Source organism: Physeter macrocephalus, unplaced genomic scaffold, assembly GCF_002837175.3.
Source record: "Physeter macrocephalus isolate SW-GA unplaced genomic scaffold, ASM283717v5 random_6, whole genome shotgun sequence".
Taxonomy (NCBI): domain Eukaryota; kingdom Metazoa; phylum Chordata; class Mammalia; order Artiodactyla; family Physeteridae; genus Physeter; species Physeter macrocephalus.
The window spans coordinates 170,944-190,215 of record NW_021145292.1 but is presented as its reverse complement, the minus strand read 5'-3'; the positions used below and the strand labels follow the sequence as shown (position 1 = coordinate 190,215).

General features: G+C 51.3%; 1 protein-coding gene across 7 annotated transcripts; it reads right to left on the bottom strand.

Moving 5' to 3' along the window:
* Positions 1 to 97: 97 nt before the first annotated feature.
* SMARCC2 (SWI/SNF related BAF chromatin remodeling complex subunit C2) lies at positions 98 to 19,197 on the bottom strand. 7 transcript variants are annotated; one of them, XM_028483102.2, is made up of 30 exons: positions 19,048 to 19,197; positions 16,850 to 16,969; positions 16,146 to 16,231; positions 15,612 to 15,693; positions 15,425 to 15,517; positions 14,758 to 14,827; positions 14,458 to 14,527; positions 13,684 to 13,759; positions 13,383 to 13,514; positions 13,162 to 13,277; positions 12,362 to 12,486; positions 11,291 to 11,350; positions 11,096 to 11,133; positions 10,697 to 10,827; positions 10,341 to 10,412; positions 8,489 to 8,602; positions 7,897 to 8,050; positions 7,134 to 7,226; positions 6,782 to 6,901; positions 6,628 to 6,690; positions 6,033 to 6,291; positions 5,633 to 5,794; positions 5,295 to 5,359; positions 4,967 to 5,102; positions 4,724 to 4,890; positions 4,183 to 4,317; positions 2,815 to 3,196; positions 2,405 to 2,488; positions 2,066 to 2,131; positions 99 to 1,509 (listed from the first exon to the last, which is right to left on the bottom strand). In XM_028483102.2, exons 1-30 carry the CDS (start codon positions 19,156 to 19,158, stop codon positions 1,433 to 1,435), a joined length of 3,459 nt encoding a protein of 1,152 aa, XP_028338903.1. In that variant the 5' UTR covers positions 19,159 to 19,197; the 3' UTR covers positions 99 to 1,432. The 7 variants fall into 7 exon arrangements, with proteins under 7 accessions (XP_023978825.1, XP_028338902.1, XP_023978823.1 ...); XM_028483103.2 differs by having other exon boundaries at positions 6,782 to 6,898; XM_024123057.3 differs by having other exon boundaries at positions 98 to 1,509; positions 2,066 to 2,488.
* Between the last annotated feature and the right edge of the window lie 75 nt (positions 19,198 to 19,272).

The following is a 19,272-nucleotide window of genomic DNA, read 5'->3' as shown; positions in this document are numbered from 1 at the left end:
CCCCAGCCCAATTCCCCCCGCCTAACAGCCACAGGTAAGAGAACACAGAAGGCATCCACAGATGGAACTGAAAGCAAATTAATTTATAAAAAAAAAAAAAAAAAAAAAAGAAAGAAAAAGAAGAAAAAAGAAAAGAAGAAGAAAGAAAAAAGAGAAAATTTACAGAAAACTTTTGAACAGAAGAAAGGTGCCAAGACGCAGAGGAAGAGAAATATGGGGACACGAGGAACACAAGGCCTGGTGGGAGGGACCAGGAAGAACTGGTGGAGAGCCTGGAGTCAGTTTTGCCTTCACACCAAGGACGAAGAGGGGAGAGCTGGTACTGGGGGCACTGGGATCCGGGGAGCAGAGCCGAGCCGTGAGCTGCAAGCAGGGGGTCGGCACTACCCTAGGTCGGGCACCCCCTCCTCGGCTGCTGCCCCAAATCCCAAGGAATCCCTAACTACTGCCAGCCACGGTTCTGATGCTCTTGGTGGGAGAGGGAAGAGGTGAGCGGGGTGACCCACCCAGCCCTAAGGAGGAGGTGCTTAAGTGCTTTTGACAATTTCACGTTTTTAGGACTTCCCATCCTCTTAGAGCCCCTCTCCACATCTTCTGGGAGTCCGCTCGCTGACAGAGCCCAGGCAGGAGGCAGCATAGCCCCGAGCGCCCTTTCTTCCTCTACTACCTGCCACAGGAACCCCCAAAATGCGTCCCCACCAAATACACATACGCTGACATCAACTACGCAGGAGACTTTAAAACACAAAGCTGACATTCAGAGGGAAAGGGGCCATTGGATGAGCTGGGGTGGCCTAAAACAGCAACACCGAGGAAGCAGCAGGAGAGATTAGTGGGAATAAACTGGGGGTGGGGTGGCCAAGGGGGTTCGGGAGCTGCCTCAGTCACTAACGAGGGGCCGGAGGAGACAGATTTCTGCACCCTGTTCTATCCCCAGAGCTCTCCCCAGAACCTAAATTCCCCTTTCCTAAAACTCACCTCCCTCCTCAAAATATGTAAAAGTTGGATTTTTTCCACTGGGTGGAGGGAGCTCCAATGTGGCTTTTTTAAAATCTCTACTTCCTTTTAAAGAGCTTCACTTTTTTTCAGTCCATAAAAAATGCAATAGTTTTGAGGGGATGTACCCTTAGAAGTGGTTAATTAGAACCTTGTATAAACACTTCCCCCAGCCCTTCCTCTGAGGGCAGCATCCCCATCCTATCTTCTCTCCCAGACATTAGAAACATCTTTTCAACAGAAGTCCTTGAATAATCCAATATAAAAGTGCATGCCCCTGACAGGCATGGTGGGGGCTTTGGAGGGGCAGGAGGAGCTTTCCTTACGTAGTGATGAACTCTCCAGGCTGGGGAAGGGTCCCAGTGGTGGGGAGAGGGCTGTTCCTGGAACCTTGATATCCATGGGGGGTGAGGGAGAGAGATGTCTGGCTGGCTCCTCACTGTGTGGGCGGCACAGGGGTGACTGTGCCTGGGCTCGGGGCCGTGGGGTCTGGAGGCAGGGGTGTGCCTGGGTCTGTGGAGAGAAGGGAGCTGCATCAGCTGGGGTGAGCAGGAGAGAGGGCTCCAGACCCAGGCCACCAGACAAACAACCGGGCATGGCATGCAATGGACAGGAGATGAAAGAGTGCCCACGGTGTACAACTTCCTTTCCCCGACACCCTCTCCCACCATACGCTGGGAAAACTGGGATACCCCAAATCATCCTCCTGCTCCCAAGGGAACTCTCTACATGGGGCACTTGAATGTAACGGGAACAAGCAAAGGGAACGCCAATCATCATGCAGATAAGTAGCCGTTTTTCCAGTTTACAACGGAGATGCTCTGTGCCACAGGACTCCTCCATGACCCACCAGTGAAAGGCCCCAGCGTCATCCCAGGGGTGGCAGCTGCCAGGCTGGGGAATGGTGGAGGACAGCCAGAGAGGCCCTTCCCTCCTGTGTTCTAATTTTACCAGAGCGTTCAAAAAGGGATCGTGGAAGCTCTAGTACCTGAGCCCCTCCCCACCTGCCCTCCAGCCCTCCACGTGGACCCCTCTCCCTCACCCTTCTCCCCTCCAGGACCCTTCTCACCTGGCATTGGGCTGGCACTGGGCAGGAGGTTGCCCTGAACAGCTGCCACAATGGCAGGGCTCTGGGCTGCGGCGGATCCGAGCCCCGGCCCAAGAGGCAAAGAAGATGGCATGGTGGTGGTCGCCGGCAGGTTAGGATGTAGAGGGTTCGCCATGGACACAGGCAGGTTAGGGGGGGGGAGAGTGGCCGGGGCGAACGGGAGATGGTGGTGATGCCCATGCAGGTTAGGAGGAGGGGGGAGGTTAATACTGATGGAGTCGGCTAGGCTACCAAATGGGATGATGGATGGAGCAGGGGGGGGAGGCGGCATGCCAAAAGGCAAACCCAAAGGAGCATTACCCGCCACGCCTGGGTGCCCGCTGCCTGGCACTGCCCCTGGCATCATTGAGGGAGGAGTTTGTTGGTTGGGGAACGGTGAGGGGCCTGGGAATGAAAAGGAGAGATCGAGAAGATTAGAAGCATACAATCTCACTTGCCAACTCACTTTCACAAAGAGGATAACCTCGTCACTCCTAGGTGCCACCTTCCTTTTTCCTGATACTAGAATAAGTGGTAAATCCTTGGAACAAAATTCCCAAAGTCTGGGATTGGGGAGGGATCCCTGCTGGCTTAGGGATATAACCAAGGTCAATCTATAGAAATCGAGGCTGAGCCTCATCTCCAGTCCCATCCCATATCCCCTCTGAGGGGAACTGGAACGTTCACCCGGATCCCTCCAGTCAGCGAGAGTTCCAGAACCCATCACTCACCGTGGGGTCCAGGGGGGGGTACCCCTGGTGGGACTGCCCCAGGCTGGGGGGCTCCAGCTGCTTGTTGCTGCTGTGGCACTGCAGTTGACCCTGCCTGCCCAATCTGTTCAGAGGGGCCCAAGCTTCCGGGAGGGGCCCCACTGCCCGCAGAGGCAGGGGCCATGGAGGCTGGAGCCAGAGCCAAGCCGTGGACAGCGGGTGGCCCAGCAGCGCCCGCAGGTGGGACAGGCTGGGAGCCCGGGGGCAGGGCTTGCGGGGGCGGCTGCTGCTGTTGGTGCATTTGCTGGAAGTGCTGCTGCCGGGCCCTCATCTCCGCGTACTTCAGCTGCTCCATGTGGAAGGCTTGTCTGTCGGCCAGGAGCTGCTGCCTCTGATACTCCAGCTGCCAGGGCCAATAAAGAACGGTTACTCGGGTTCAGGAGACCCCAGAGGCGAACGCCTTGTCCCCTGCTTTGTCTTCTGACAAACCCAGACTCTCATTCTGGCAGTTCCCCTCGCCAAATCTCACCCTTGTGCTTGGCTTCCTCTGTGCCCCCCTGCCCTCCCCTCTCCAATTCCCCCCACCAGGTCTTCTGGCTGCCCGCTGGCTTCTCACTGCAGTGGACTTGATCTGGGGGCAGCCCTTGCTTATTTCCACTCCAAAGCTTTGAATTTGTCATTACTTTAATCTGGAAAACCCCTCCAGTTCCTCTTGTCAAATCATGTTCCTTTCTTCCTCCAAAACTGGAGAAAAACTCACCATTCTTAGGAAGCCATCCCAGATCAACTCCCTAGCCTCTGAGCTTTAGCCTTTATTCCGTTCTCTCTCAGGACTTTTACACTTAATTGGAAACCTCTTAATTTGCATTTCTCAGATACATTAACTGGTTTTGATGTCTCCATATTGTACGTTTGATACCTTCAATTGGGGAGATCAGGGTCAGAGTCCCTGTCTTCTATTTCTTTTATATCTTCTCAAAATCAAAATGATTCAACACCTTGTCCATCCCATTCCAAGTCCACCTCCTGGATCTGAAGCCCTTACCCTCTCATCGTGCCTTAAACCCGTTCAATCACTCAACAAATCTCTATTGAGAGCCTACTATGGGCCAAGCACCCTTCAAGGACCTGGAGATCCAGCAATCAAAGAACCGACTAGAACGCGACCCTGGAGCTGACATTCTGTGGGACGTCGGTCTCCAGGCTGCACCCGTGGATTGCTTATCCCCAACTGCCTGGGCTGACTCCGGCCCTGGCCTGGGCTAGCCCGCTCTGCTGTGTTGCCCTGTCGGCCTCAGGCTCTCTGCACTGCTGCTCCCTCCATCCTAAACTGGGGCCCAGCCCAGTGTCAAGGTGGAACCCCACCGACACCCAGGGGACACAACTCACTGCTTCTCGCTCCCGGTCCATGATCGTCTCTAGCTCCTCAAAGTGCCGGAGTTTGATTTCCAACTTTTTCATCTGGGTCTCCACCAGCAGGGCCACCAGAGATTTGATCTTCCTCTCCTCAACGGCAGCCAAGTGCTAAGGAAGGAGGGGTGGGGCGGCCCGTCAGTGGGAGGACCCAGCTGAAGACGTTCCGGGACCGAGAAGGGTAGCGTGGAGGCTGCCAGGTTGCAAGAAAGAACTTGCTGTGGTCACAACCCAGAAAGTAGCACAGGCTTGACCGATATACCGATATTTTTCAAAGAACATGAAGAGAGAGAGAGAGTGGCAAAGGATAAGACAAGGTCAAATAATTAGAGGGTGAAAACAGGCCCAATGGTAAAGGCTTAAAAAAGCTTAGAGAAGAGATGACCGAGTCTCCCTCTCACGATCAAAAGGGAAAGGAAACAGGCCAGCGTCGTTTAAGGATGACAAGAAAGGATTTCTTCCAGGTGACGTGAGATGAGGGTAGGGGCACCTCCTCCCCTGGGTCTCTGGTCCTCACCTTGGCCTTCACGGCAGCGGCGGCCAGGGCAGCGGCCGCAGCGGTGGAGAGGTTGCCCTCGCCGATGTCACGCTCCACCTTCGTCTTCCTTTCCCCCTCCGACTCCACCACTTCCTTCAGCACTTCCTCCTGCCCTTCCTTGGGCTCCTTCTCCTTCTCAGGATCAACTGGGCCAGGAAAAGGGTCTTGAGCCCTACAGCCTCGCTTCCTTCCCGGACCCCAACCACCATGCTCGAGGCTCACCTATCGGGTCCCCGTCACTCTTCTCTGACTCCTTCTCGCTGTCGCCGTCTTTCCCTTTCTCGTCATCCTTCTTGGGCGCCTCGCTGGTCTTCTCCTTTGCTTCTTCCTCTATAGCCCCAACTCCTTCTCGTGGTTCCTGGAGTCCCAGGAAAGGGGGGGAGCATCAGGGCGCTGGTTTGCACACAGAGGGCCCAGACCAGGAACTGAGTTTACGCCTCTTACTTGGGAGGTCCAGCCCAGCCTGCCTGAGCTGAACGGAGCCAGTTCCCCCCACCGCGGTCCACGCCTGTCCCCTCTGCCCTCCCAGCCTGTGTGGGTCCCGCTATACCTTGGGCTCCTTCTTCTCCTCTGTGGCCTGGCCCTCCGCCCGCGCCTCGTCAGTCCCGCTCTCCTCTGGGCCCGGGGAAGAGGAAACGGGAAATGTCTGACACAGTCTGTCTACAACGCTCTTCCAACAGCCCCTTCTCCTAGCCAAGATCTTACTGGGAGGACCAGTGGGGAGCCACGGTACCTAAGGTAAAAGCCCTGGGAAAAACAAAAGCCCCACCAATGCTCCCCATTCGTCTTGTGCTCTGAGGCCAACTGGATGCAGGGATGGTGTGGGGAGGCCAGGTGGCTCAGGCTCTTGGTAAAAACGGAGGAGTCCAGGAACATGCCAGGTCTTACCAATCCGCTCAGGCTCATCAGAGGTGGTTCCTGCAATGCCACTGCTTTCCAGACCAAAGGCTGGGTCTGCTTTGCCTGTCACTTTGGCTGCTTCTTCCACTTTCCGAACGTGGGCCTCCACCAAGGCTGTGGGTACCTCTTCCTTCATTTTGGAGAACTCTTCTGTAAGACCCAGAGAGGGTGAGGCTGGGAGCGGGCGGTAGGCAGTTCTGGCTCTCCCTGTGAGAGCTTCCTCAAAAGCCCGGCTCTTCATCTACACCTTCATGGAGCTGGATAGGTGCCTGGGCTGATGCCAGCAGCAGACAAGGCCAGGAGGGCAGCCAAACTTGAGGGGGTTTCACGGCCTGAGTACCCAGCCCTTCAAACGCAAACCAAGAGGGCCAGGACCCCTCCGCATTACCTAGGGCTGACTTCGCAGCAGCAGAGGCCACTCGAGGGTCGACGACAGAGGCCAGGAAGGCAACGGTGCTCATCACAGGGTTGCCTGACTGGCTGAAAGGGATGGGCTGGTAGGCCAGGGGGCCCAGGGAGGCCTCTGAGTCCTCCAGGTACGGGTCTTCAATGGGAAGCCGAAGAAAATGCAAGATGCATTCGTCCTGTGTGCGGCTTCCCACGTGCTCTGACACTTTGTTCCAGTCATCTTTGTACATTTCCAGTGCCTGGTGGTGGTGGAGACACAACCTCACTTAGCCACTTTCCTTGAAGGTCAACACCCCCATCCCACTAAAAGGAGCTGCTTCAAAGCTCTCTGGGTTGTGGTATTTGTGTACTCTGCTGGGTCCAAGGGGGATCTGCAAGTAGCACTAAGAAAGGACAAGGGGTAAGTTAACGAAATGGTCCCAGTCCCTGGCCTGGAGCTGGTCCCTGGGGCAGGTGCAATGGGCGCCAGGAAGGAGAGAGACTGGGGCAAGATCATGCTCTCCCCACTCACGAGTGCGGCCGGCCCCCTGGCCATTTCCGTTTTCATAGGGCTCCCCTTCCCTTGCCCTACTTACCTCCAGGAGTAGCAGGGTCTCCTGTTCTGTCCACTCTCGAGTGGCACTGGCCGCAGCTTTGCTCTGCAGGGGAAACACAGGTGGGTCAGAGGGAGGAGCCCACAGCCTCAAGGAGCGAAGGTGCACCACCCGCAGGCAGCCCGCACCTCCGTACCTTGGAGGGGACGTTCTTCTTTGTGTACATGTCTGTGCGCAGCCCAAAGTTCTGCATGTCTGTCGGTTTCTCCTTGCCTTTATCAGGGAAGTTGAGCATTTGCTGGGAAGCAGAGGTCTGCTATTTGTGGAGGGGAAAGAAAGAGGTGAGTCCGAGTGACCGCCAGGAGCCAGGGGCAGACAGAGAGAGAGGACAGACAGAAGGAGCTTCCTTCCCGCAGCCAGGGACACCCTGGGCGGGACTTCCTCCCTCACTGCTGTAGCTCCTCTGCTCTCATGGCTCTTCTTCCCGGGCAGGGGCCCCCCAATAAAGGGGCAAATAAGAAGCCCAGCGGGGTCTACACCCCACCTACCAGCTCTGGCTTGCCCTTAGCCGTCTCTGGCACCAAGTCATCCAGCTCTTTGCCCTTTCGCCCAGCCTTGGTATCAGCATCAACCTGGCGGCCCTGGGGGACAGAGCTTGGCGTCATGGAGGCTGGGCAGGAAAAGACCAGGCCGAGGCCCTGGAGGCCTCAAGAGCAAATGCCGGGCAGCTCGCAAGCTCGGGGGGGCACTCATGCCACTGTTCCGTATTCCCTTAATGATTATTTAGATCTGTAGTTGGCATGATATCCATTTGTATTCACATGGATCTTTACAGGTTCTCTTAGGAGCTGAACAAGTAGGCTCTAACCCTACACGTGTGACCTTGGGCAAGCCACGTAACTTTTCTGAATTTTTGTGATGTATGAAATGGAAGTGGAAAAAAAATGGAGGTGATAAAAATTATGAAGCAAAAATGAAAAACTGCTGGAAACGTGACAAAGTTAAAAAATTTCATGCAACTTAATTTTAAGCCATTTTTCTCTATCTGCTCCATCCCCTAATTAGCCTGTCTGCTCCCCGAGGACAAGAAGCATCTCTTCTGCCTCAGCAAGTCCTCACAGTCTTGGGCACAAAGGCTGAGAGAGGGTGCTAAATACATGGGGCTGATTCCTGTGGCCCTTTGCATCCCCTGGGAAAGGAAGAAGCCTCAAAACACTCCTGAACCATTACCCTAAAAAACCAGAAAAAGAAAAGTGAGAAGAAGCCCCATTTTGCCCAATCCCACCCTGTCCCCACAGCCCCTCGCCCTACCTGCGGGGTCTTGGGCTGCAGAGGCACCAGCCCAGACGGTGTGTCCGCCAAGACGTGGAAGTGCGAGGTGGGCGGAGGCCCCATTGGTGTTGGTCGACTCTCAGCATCCACCTGGTAGTTAATAAGACCCCACTGTTCCAGGAAGGCATGGACTCTGTGAGGAGAGAGGCAGAGACAGGGTCACACACGAGGAGGAGGGCTGGGGGTGGAGCTGGGGCACCCTCTTCTCTGCCCCGCCCACTCCCTGGGAAATACTGTCTCCTCCCAGCACCTATATGCCAGTGACACCCACATCAACATCCACAGCAGGGGCCTCTCTCCATACCCACCCAGCGACTAAACATCTCCTCTTGCATATCTCGCTGGGTAGGCTCCTTCACTACAGACGCACCCCTCCTCCATTCCTCCACACTTCCGAGAGTGCCCCTGCCATTCCCTAGGTCACCCGTACCCGAACCTGAACTTCGCCTTTCTCTAGAGATGTTCTTTCCTGCTCGTCCCCTATGCTCCTTGCCGGCCTCTCTACTTCAGCCAAGAGACATCTGTGGGCATTCATCCTCAGGTACCCGCTGCCCCTCAGCTGCAGACCCACCTCATGATGGCACAGACATCACCCGCCAGGTTCCTGCGGCAGGCAGTGGACGTGAGATACTCTTGGGGGTTCAGCCGGTAAGTGTCGATCATGAAGTTTCGATAGGCCAGGTAGCTTAGAAGAGAGAGAGATGAACGATGAGAGGGCTGAAGGGTAGGAAAAATGATAAGAGAGCTAAGGACTCCTCCTGACAGAGACAGAGAAGAACACAGCAGCTGACTCAATACACACTGCGAGTCACTGTGTGCTAGACACGAGGGGTTCAAACCTTTGATGGGGTTTTTAGTTAAATGAGTTATCTCCTTGGCTGTACTTGGGGATGTTTCATCCACCATTTCTTGGCTGTGCCACTCGGCTTGCAGGATTTCAGTTCTCTGACCAGGGATTGAACCCAGGCCACCACAATGAAAGCCTGGAATCCTAACCACTAGGCCACCAGGGAACTCCCTCAATCCAACTTTTGAAAAAGGAATCAAAAGGTAAGAGAAAGTGCCCTTAATTCCAAAGGCAGACGTTAAAGGGAAGTCCTGATCGGTGCCTCCACCTATTCAGCATGGCATGGTATTGAGAAAACGTGTTTCAAAGGTGGAAAGGTCTAAGTTCAAATCCTAGTTCTATTGTGATGGCCTTAAATTTTTTGAACCTCAGTTTCCTCATCTGTAAAATGAAGTGTCTATTGAGAATTAGAAAGGTCTGCAGAGGTTTAGAACAGTGCTGGGCACACTGTACGAGCCCCCAAAATGGTAGCTATTGTGTGGTATAGTGTAAAATTTGAGAACATGAGCCAGACTAAAGGACTCAGATCCCAGCTTTACTACTCAACGAGCTGTGTGACCTTAAGAAAGTGACTTAACCCCTCTACACCTCAGTTTCCTTATCACTAAACTGAAGATAATAGGACCTACCTCTAAAGCTGACATGAAGATTAAATTAGTCAAGGTATGTAGGACACTTAGGATAATGCCTGGGAGAGAGTAAGCTCTCAATACATGTAGGCAATTATCATTTACTATTTTACACCAAGAGTGCAAAGTGTAGAACAGTTCTAGTTCCAACTCTGCCTGCAGATCAAGTTGCACTCCTGTCATCTGTCACTACTTCCTCTGGAGAGAGTAAGGCTTTTTCACACACTGTTTTCCCGAGGAAGAGGAGGAGAGAACCATACCAGGATTCAAGGAAAGAAACATGGTGGAAGGGAAGGTGGCCCCGGAGCAGGGAGTGGGGAAGCTGAGGAGCAGCTGGGAAGCCAGCTGGTTCAGTCCTCAGGGGGCCTGGGCTCAGCACTAAGTCTCACCTGCCTCACCATATATATCCTGGAGCATCCCTAACCATGGAAAACACCAAACTGAAGCCAGACAGATTTGGCCCGAGGAGGAGCCTTGAAGGAGATGAAGACTTCTGAGCCCCAAGCCCGGACTTTACAAAACACGTCTCTCCATCCCTTAATTCACAGACTTGGGTCTTAATAGTTCCTCCTCCCAGTTTTTCCTATCAAAACCTACTCGAAGGGACCAATAGTAGTCAGTTATATTTTAGTCAAAGCTACTACTTATGCTAGAGATATCTACATTTTAGACAGCGTGAGTAATTATGGATGGAAAGGCTCTGTAGGCACCGGAGCAGATACTTGTTTCGAACAGAAGAGGCATATGCTTAATATGGCCCCCAGGCAAATCCTAGAGAGCAGTGGTCACACTGCTGGGCTGAGGCTGCCTGTGGGCAGAGACCATGTCTCTGTAAGCCTAGCACAGTGCCTGGCTCATGGAAGGAGCTCAAGAAATGTTTGCCACACTGGATTGGGAGGAACAAATGGGGACAGGAGGGAGAGAATCATGAGCCGAGATTTCCTTACATTTCTGGAGTCTTGGACTTGTTCTTGCCGTTGAAGAACTCAGGGAGAGCCCTCCGCTCTATGGCATGAACACTGCAAGACAAGAAAGGGTGCATTCAGAGGCTCTAGAGGAGAGATGAGACCCCAAAGGGAGGAAAAGCATGGAAGATGGGGCAGCAGGAAGGAATGAGACGCTTGGGGAGAACTCTCCGCCAGGGCTGGAAGACTCAGAGACCAGGAGCTTCCCTAAAACTGAACTGTACCCCGGTCTACCTGGCTGAGGAAGAGGTAACTTATTTGGAGGCAGGAGGAGGAACACCATGTTGATCTGTGGAGCAGGAAAATGAGGATTTAGTGAGAAGGTGGAGCACCGATACCTATTATAGTCAAACCAGGCAGCATAGCTTGGGATGATGATGTGATGGGTCTGTTCGGTCACGTTGTCCTCATGCAGGTCCGGATTCTTGGTCTGCTCCCCCTTGTTCCCCGTGCTGTTCTCATCCTCATCCTGCGAGTATGGAGGCTGCTGGACTCTCAGCATTCCCATCTTGCCCCTAGCAACCCCCTGCTTCTCCTACACCCCAGGAATGTGGGCACTAAAGATGGGATGGGAATGAACAGTTCTGGGCCCCAGGACTCAAAGCGTCCGAGTTTTGAGCAACAGCTAGAATTAGGGTGGGAGAAGTCTGGGCAGTGGAAAGTTCTGGGTAGAAGGAACTTTATAATCACAAGTCAGAATCACATAGAGAGGTAGGGCCTCTCTAAACTGGCTCCACCTTGCCCGTGGTCTCCATGCTTTCATCCTCTTGTTCATCTGAAAGAGAGAGACAGCAAGATAGAAGGCTGGAGCCTCCTCAGGGGCCACAGAACTAGTGTGCCTTCAGAAAGGCCCCGGCAGGCTAGGGGCAGGTGGCAGCCTTCCCTCCCCTCCTCTGGGCGTTGACCACCCTGTCTCAAGCTCCCCATCTTACCCAGGTCAGTCATGGTGCCTCCTTTGACTGGGGCTGACTCTGAGTCCTTCTTAGTATTGACTGCCAGGGGAGAGAGTCATTTTCACAGACAGGTTCTGCCTAAATCAAGCCCTCGTCTCTCCACTGCTAACATTTCCAGAGAGCTCACTTTCTCCAAAAGTTTGCCCCATCTGATCACAAAACGTAGTAACTTTCTCCAGTCACAATCATTCTGCAGCTTGAAACTTTCTCCCCTTCCTGCCACTTTCTCCCCTTCCCCAACCAAAAATTCATTTAACTCAACTTTTTTCTTATAAAGAAGCATCTTCTACTCTATGAACACTCATCAATCATTCTTGTCTTTGATCGGCCCTTATCTCCATTCATGTGTCTGTAAGTTCTTCATGGACTGAGACAGAGTATGACCAAATCACTCTGTAGAGGAGTATAGTTGGATCTTAAACATTTTTGAAAGCAGAGGACATTTTCCTCCACTGAATTCATACACAGAAGCTCAGGAGAAAACACAAATAGAGAGGAGAGCTGCTCTGATTGATGAGGGGGTGGAAGCTGGAACTCCTCTCTCTCAGTGGCCTCCCCTATCCTACTCCTGAAACCCATTCCTGGATGTCTATGGAATACAGACTGTAAACCAGTACTGCAGAGCAATGGTCTCCAAAGTGGGGATGCAAGAGAGGGTCCACTGAAATACAGGCAAAGAATGTCAGAACCTCTCTTTATATTTTTTAATCTTATCCTCTACATTTGCCCATTTTTAGATAACGTATGTGTTTTATAACGTTCCTAAAGTAGTGGTAACCAGTACACGTGTATAATTTGTGCTCAAATATATTTTACTGACGGTGTGTAATAAAAAAGAGTTTGGAGACAGAGCACAGTCCACAACTCAGATACGGATATGAAGTTCAAGGATTGTCTGTGGTGATGAAAATGGTTTCAATAACCAGCTAAGCTGAAGGGAAAGATCCTCTAGACCTGGAGCTGGGCCTGGGAAGTCAGCCCACCCAGGGGGTTTGACACAGGAAGAGCAGGAAAGGGAGCGGGGGCCCAGGATCTTGGCCTGGCCCATACCTGTCTTGGGCAGTGTCACCTCTTCCACATTGGGGACCGGTGAGGGCTCATCCATGTCCTTTGTCAGATCTTCTTGCTCCTCTTCTCTGTGGCCACGCTTTGACTTGGTATAAGGTGTTGAGGGACTGGGAAGGAAAGAGAGTGAAAGAGAATCCAGTCACCCCTGGACAAGGAATCCCTGGAAGGTGAGGTCCAACGGAAGGGAAGCAAGAAAGACTCCCAAAGGGACTGTGAGGTACAACATGATAAATACAATTAACACTGCCGTATGGTACACATGAAAGTTGTTAAGACAGGAAATCCTGAGAGTGCTCAGCACAAGAAAAAAAAATGTTTTTACTTATTTATTTTTCTATTTCTTTAATTTATTATCTACATGAGACGACAGATGTTCACCAAATGTATTATGATAATCACTTCATGATGCATGTAAACCAAACCATGATACTGTATTCCTTAAACTTATACAGGGCTGTATGTCAACTACACCTCAATAAAACTGGAAGGAAACAAAAAAGGGAGCGAGAATCCCGAGGGCAGAGCTGAGCAAAGAGAAACCAATCACTACAGAGTAATGGGAAGAGGCAAAGGCCTTTCATTTGGAGATTAAGCTCTCTTTGAGTTTACTAGTGGCCAGGATCAGAAGTATTCACTGGACAGCTAAAGAAGACCTCCTCATCCTCCCTCTCAGGCTCACCCAGGTCAGGGCCCAGTGGTTACAGGAGGGGATTTGTCCTTCCTTCCTTCACCGTGGTGTGGACAGAGCAGTAAAGGCGGGGGCGGGTTAGGGGCTGGCCTACCCTTTCTTAGCATTCTTCTTCTTAGCTTCTGGGGTCGGTGAAGGGGATGGGGAGCGCTTCCTCTTCTTATAGTTCCCCCCCTTCTTGTCCCGTCGATCTGAATCTGGGCTGTTCACCTGCAGGTTGGAGAATTGGGGCAAATGTCAGCCAACAATCTCCAGCAAAGACCTGTTCTGAGACTTGTGCTAAGGGCTCAAGGAGAAAAGAAGAAGAGCTTTCACCTCATCCGTCAGTGTCTTGGCTGAAATCTTCTTTCGGCGGGAGACAGGGTTTTTGTCATCATTTACTTCATAGTCTTCCTCGTTCATCCATTCATTGAAGGTGTCTGTGTCCAGGATCCACTTTGCATGAACCTGAAGTACAAAGGCAGACTGTCCTGGAGAGAGGCCTGGAAGCCCCAGTTCTGTCTGGGGATCCTTAACAGAGGAGCCCAAGGGCACAGGAGCCTCTGCTTCACCTCCAAAGAGTGGTCTGGTCCTGGCATTCTTCTTGGGGGAGGGGGGACGGACAAGAAAAGCTCACCTTCCTAGGTTTCTCAGGAGTCGGGGCATCTTCCACAGATGCTTCAACTTCACTGGCTGGGATCCACGTGTCGTAACTGCCACGGGAAATTGAGCATAAAGCACAATCAATGGGATAGAGTTGTGGAAAAATAAAGTGCAAACCTTTTACCTTTTCCAGTTACAAAAAGTATGGGTTGTTGGGTTATTTTTTGGTATGATTATTTTTCCAATTAATATTGGGATTCTTTTCACTATAAAGTAATAAAAATGATTATAAAATATTTCAAAAATAGAAAAGAATCACTCTAACACAAGTTCTTGTGACATTCAGTATATATTTTTTCCCCAGTAACTTTTTTCTGTACAATTTTGTTTCTACATAATTGCATTGCTACTAGATGTTATTTTACGTCTTACTTTTTGCAGTGTTTATCTACAAATCACGTGTTATCTCTATCAGTTTAAAGAATGCAAAATAGCCCACTGACTAGATACATAAATTTGCTGAAACATTTTCCCACTGTTAGATATTGAGATTATTTCTAATGTGTACTTACCAAAAATTATACTACGCTAACCATTTCACACAGAAAGCCCCAATCCTTTTAGACTAAGCCTTGTCCAATAAGTCCAAACTTCCCCCAAGACAGAGGATTCATGTAATAGGTGGGAGGAGAACAAATTAACAGACCTAAAAATAACCCTCAAAGAGTGCCTTCTTGCTTTACTAGATGTTCTAGGGCTTCTCAGTCTGGCTCTTGTACTTAAACCTGCCCCAGGAACCCATCCTCACCTGTCAGGATAGTAGCCCCAGTGCAGAAGAACCTGCTTATCCCTCTTCATGACTGGCCGTACCCATTCCTCTGGGGATAGAGAAAGAGCAGAGAGAAACATAAGCTAAAGGGAGATACACACAAAGTAACTCTGTATACAACTCCTGTTGCAGCAGGGGATCTGGAAATAGGAACAAAGGTGGTAAGAGGATTCAGGGCTGAAAGAAGAGAGGAGCCCAGGCACTGCATAGCTGCTGAGCAGTCCTCCACCTCCTAGTCCAAGCTGTCCACTGCAGTGACCAAGAAAACCCAGGTCTCACCTTCCTCCAGGTTCCCTGGGACAGGATACACAACATGGGAGGCATTGTTCTTATCCTCAGTGACAGTTCCCTGGATGGCACAAGGAGAAGCAGGTAAGTATGGTCCCCTCTGAATTACTCATGGATGTAAATAAACCAAAGTAAGGTTTAACTACAGATCTGCCTTCCTAATCATATTTTGCTCAGAATGGTATCAAAGTTGGTTTACATTCTCTAAGCACACATCAGCTAAGTGGCAGAGAGAAACAGCTGGGATTGTGCAAATAATGGAGACAAATCAAAGAATTTTAAATTGCAGATAATCCTCTGAGTAGATAATCTGTCACACATGGGAAATGTACAGTCGATTTTATGTCCCTGTATGTCCCAACAACATCTGCTTGTTATTATAGAGTTCCAAAGAGCAAAGATTTCACTGATCTGAAATCAGGCAATCTCTAGCTCAGTGGAAGTAGATGCTCTTCCCCCAGGCGCATGCAGTCTCTAGGAACAGTGATCCAAATCTGCCAAGACTGGGAAATGGGAGGAACAGAGAAAGAGCGGCTCAAGGCTTTAAGTCTAATACTTTTCCAAGTAGGTAGGGCTACCTCAGGGCTGCGTCTTGTATGGAAAACCTCAGAAAGAGAGTCATGGAGTATCTAAAACCTCTCCTGACCCACCCACTCACCTGATGTCTCTTGATAATGTCTTTTAATTTCCCTAGCAGTTTGGGTTCAATTTCTGGGCACAGAAAAATGTTAGGTCGAGACAGGCAATTATTCTGTAGGGAGAAGAAATAAATGGGATGAGATTACAGGGAAGGGGTTTTGGATTCTCACAAGGGAAGGGAGATGGATGGAGGAGGTTCCTATTACCTGCACCAAGGATTTCTCAATGGTCATGAACATTTCCACGTTGCGGTCCATGCGTGATGGATTCTGGAAATCGTAACGCCGCCTTGTAAAGAGGCAATAATCTAGTGAGTGGTATAGCTCAAGTCTGGGGATGAGGTCAGAGTATGTGACTTTTTTAACATGGGAAATTAGGAGGTAATCGTGCCCTCAGCTTTGCCAAAATCACCTGGGATCTGGGGTTCACTGATCATAACTCCATGAATCACTTTGTACTTAGTGCAAAAGGACAAAGAAAAGCTTGAGATGCCAACCTAAGAATCCCTTTTCCTCTACAATATACACACTGATGCACATACACATACTCACTCATTCTTGGAGACTATTTTGGCTCTGACTCCCAGCCAACCTAGCAGGTCAGGCCTACTGACCTAGCAAAGTAAGAGACTTGCAAGAATGTCTATGCTCTCCCACCCCACAAAGACCCCAGGGAATCATAAAGGGGGATTCCCTCTAAACTAAATGTAAGAAGCACAGAGAGAAGAGAAGGCATCTCACCATCCCTGGTCACTCTTGAATTTGTAGGCAGCTGCAAGTATGTGGCACAGGGAGCCTCCTGCTTTGAAATCTAGGAAACATTTGATCTACAAAATTGAGAAGGGAAGAAGTATGTGAGAGTTACATCCTAAATTCTCTTATGACTTAACAATCCTTTCACAAAATCCTATGCTGAATTGATCTCCCTCTTGAAGCTGGAATTCTTTAACCCCTGTGCCATTCTATCATGAGGGCTGGAAGAGAGGAGAGAAAGAAAGCAATATTCACAAAGCCCCGCCATGTGCTTTACTGGGTTACCTCGTTAACCAGTACAGAAACCCTACAAGGTAGGTGTATTAATCCCATGGAGAGATGAAGGAACCAAGACTCAAAAGGTATAAATGGCTTGTCCAAGATCACAGAGACACCAAGTGGCAGAGCCAGGATTTGAACACAAGCTTGTGCAAATCCAAATCTCATATGTTTTAACCATGCCATGAGTTTCATGACTGAGCTTAGACACTGTGAGATAACCTGTTGCACAGAATATTACTAGGACAAAGGGAATGGTAAACTGGGGACTCTGCTAAGCCAGTAACACCCCAACCAGGGAAAGGGATGGTAGGAAATCACCCAAATCTCAAAAATTACAAAATTTACAAAAACACAAAAAAACAACTCCCTCTCGGGTTTGGAGGATTTGCCCCCGTGCTTTTTGCACTCACCGGCAGTTTAGTGAGCGGTGCATTGCTGACATGTTTGCCAAAAACTTCTTCCTGAAATTGTAGCAACTGTACAACCAGGCTAGACAGGGACTTGTTGGTAGGTGGTTCAGCTTGTATATACTGGGGAAACAGGGAAAAGGAAAGAAAAATAGACCCCAGATCAATTATCCACCATCTCCCTTATTTCTTCCTCAGGAGCTCTGGAAGCATCTGGGGCAGAAAGAAATAGTGTCTTCTTCCCCCATGTGTCTAGTCTCTAGAAAGAAAATGGCAGAAGGAAGGCCCTAGATGCCCCTCACCAAGAAGTTGAAATTCTGCTGCCTCCAGCCTAGGTTACCAGTCTTTGGTGTTGGAGGTAAAGGCAGTCTCCTACTCTCCCTCAGCAACACCCTAAAAATGGAGTTGCAGGACCCTGATCTCTAGCCAACAGCACTGAGAGTTGTAAAATTCTGAAGATTTACGGAGTTCAGGCCACAGAAGCAACATCTTCAAGGCTCTAAGCGAGACAACAGTCTACTTCTTGGGGTAACTTTGTGGAAGGTCAAGATTCCCCCGATAATACAGCCTAATAAAAAAGATGCGAGGAAGTAAGTAAGGTAGGGCAAACGGACTGAGAGAATAGTTTGTACATTCTGCTTCTGCTAGGACTGGGCACAAATGTCTTCACAGGCCTTGCTAGATGGAAAAAAAAAAGACCAGCTACTACCCAGCCTGGTGGGAAATAGCAAGACAACATCTGTCCTTTCTGAGGAAACTGAATCGGAGACAAGCAACCCTGGGCCTTCTTAAATATTTCCATATTATGCTACCTAGCATCCTAGCCTTCTGTTCTCATTTAAAAACTGTGCCAAGAGGTTAACTTTCTCTTTACCTTTTGACCCCTTTTTCCTCAACCCTGATCACAGAGAAAACTGCACCTTTCAGTGGGAGGTGTAAAGAGATCCCTGAAAGAAAAGGCAAATGACAGAGAGCTAAGAACTTGAAAGCTGAACCAGGTCACAGGCTGTCAATCCCCCCAGGGCCAGAAACTAAGCCCCTAGACTGATCTCCCTTCCAAAAGGTCAAAGGTAGATGCCTGGGAACCAGAGCCTCACGCTGGGGTACAGACAAGCCACAGACCCAGCAGTTGTTTGTCAAGATCCTGACACCCAGAGAGACCTCCCAGGCTCATGACCAGGATCAGGGGGACGACCTCCTAAACCACCCATCACACTTCTGACAGGCTGCAAATCTGGGCAGGAAGAACTGGGGAGCTGAAGGAAAGTCAGAAAGAGAACCCCTAACTGGGGGTAGTGAGAAGGAAGAAAGGCAGACCATCTCCAGAGAAAAACCCTATGTAGAGATGTTCCTTTCAACCAGGCCTATAGACAAAGACACCACCAGGAAGAGATCTGGTAGAAAAGACAGGTAAGGCTTGAACCCTTTGTTCACTACCTTATATCTCCTGTTATGGGATGGGGGACTACGGACATAAAGTGTGTCCTAGACTCTGAACCCCAAACCCAAGGCAATGCAAGGCCAGGTGGTGGGGTGACTTCAATGTGAAGCTGAGGAATGGTTTTAGAAGGGGTAGCTGCCCAGGAACTCCTATACCCTGACTCCCAAAGAGGTTCTGTTGCCCCTTGTACGGAGATGGGGGACGAGCGATAGACAGGTGAACCCGGGGTGGGGGCCGTTTTCAGGCTGATGAGCAGTCGAGGGCCTGCTCTGTAGCTGTTTACCCTCCCGCTTTCATCATCTCTCTCTGAACACACACAAAGCACCGGGGAGGCCTCAGCCCTGCTGGTACCTGGCCCCGTGGGGAGCTCTGGCGGGCACCGTGCCGGGCACGCTGTGTGTGTGTGGGGGGGGCGGTGTGCATTCGGCACCCCGTCCACCCCCGGCCGTCTCTCCCGGAAAAGCCCGCAAAGCGATGGCTTATTGAGGGTGGGCAGCTGGCACCGGGACCCGCCGGGCCAGCGGAGAAAAACAAGGGGCAGAGGGCGCAGCAGTGGGGGCGGGGGCTGGAATCAGAGGCTGGGGGGGCGGTAAAAGAGGCTGGAGGAGGGGCGCGGGGCGGCGGAGGGCGCGCTGGGGCCGCTCAGGACGCCGCGGGGGAGGGGCCGCGGGCCGCGGGAAGGTGGGCAGGATCCGGGGGGGCCGCGGGGCCTCGGTCCCTTTGTCCCGCCCCCGGGCCCCGCGCGGCCCTGCCCGCGTACCTTCTTGTAGTTCTTGCCGAGCCAGAGCCGCACGTTGTCGAACTGGGTCACGGTGTCCGCGGCCTCGTAGTACTTCACGTTGGGGCCGCCGTCCTTCTTCCGCACCGCCATCTTCTCGGGCTCGGGCCCCGCCGCCGCCCGCCCCGCTCAGCTCCCGCCTCCTCCTCCCCCCGCCTCCCGCCGCCTCCCGCCGCCGCCGCGGCCGCCGCCTCCCGCCGCCTAGGC

Bases quoted from the DNA above. Each gene is read 5' to 3' on its own strand.
- SMARCC2 (XM_024123057.3), bottom strand. From the start codon at position 19,158: ATGGCGGTGCGGAAGAAGGACGGCGGCCCCAACGTGAAGTACTACGAG. The intron at 15,694-16,145 runs GTGAGATGCCTT...CCTCTTTACAAG, and splicing joins TTCAAGAGTGACCAGGGATG to GCGGCGTTACGATTTCCAGA. The intron at 11,134-11,290 runs GTAAGATGGGGA...TCTCTCTTTCAG, and splicing joins AGGCACCATGACTGACCTGG to ATGAACAAGAGGATGAAAGC.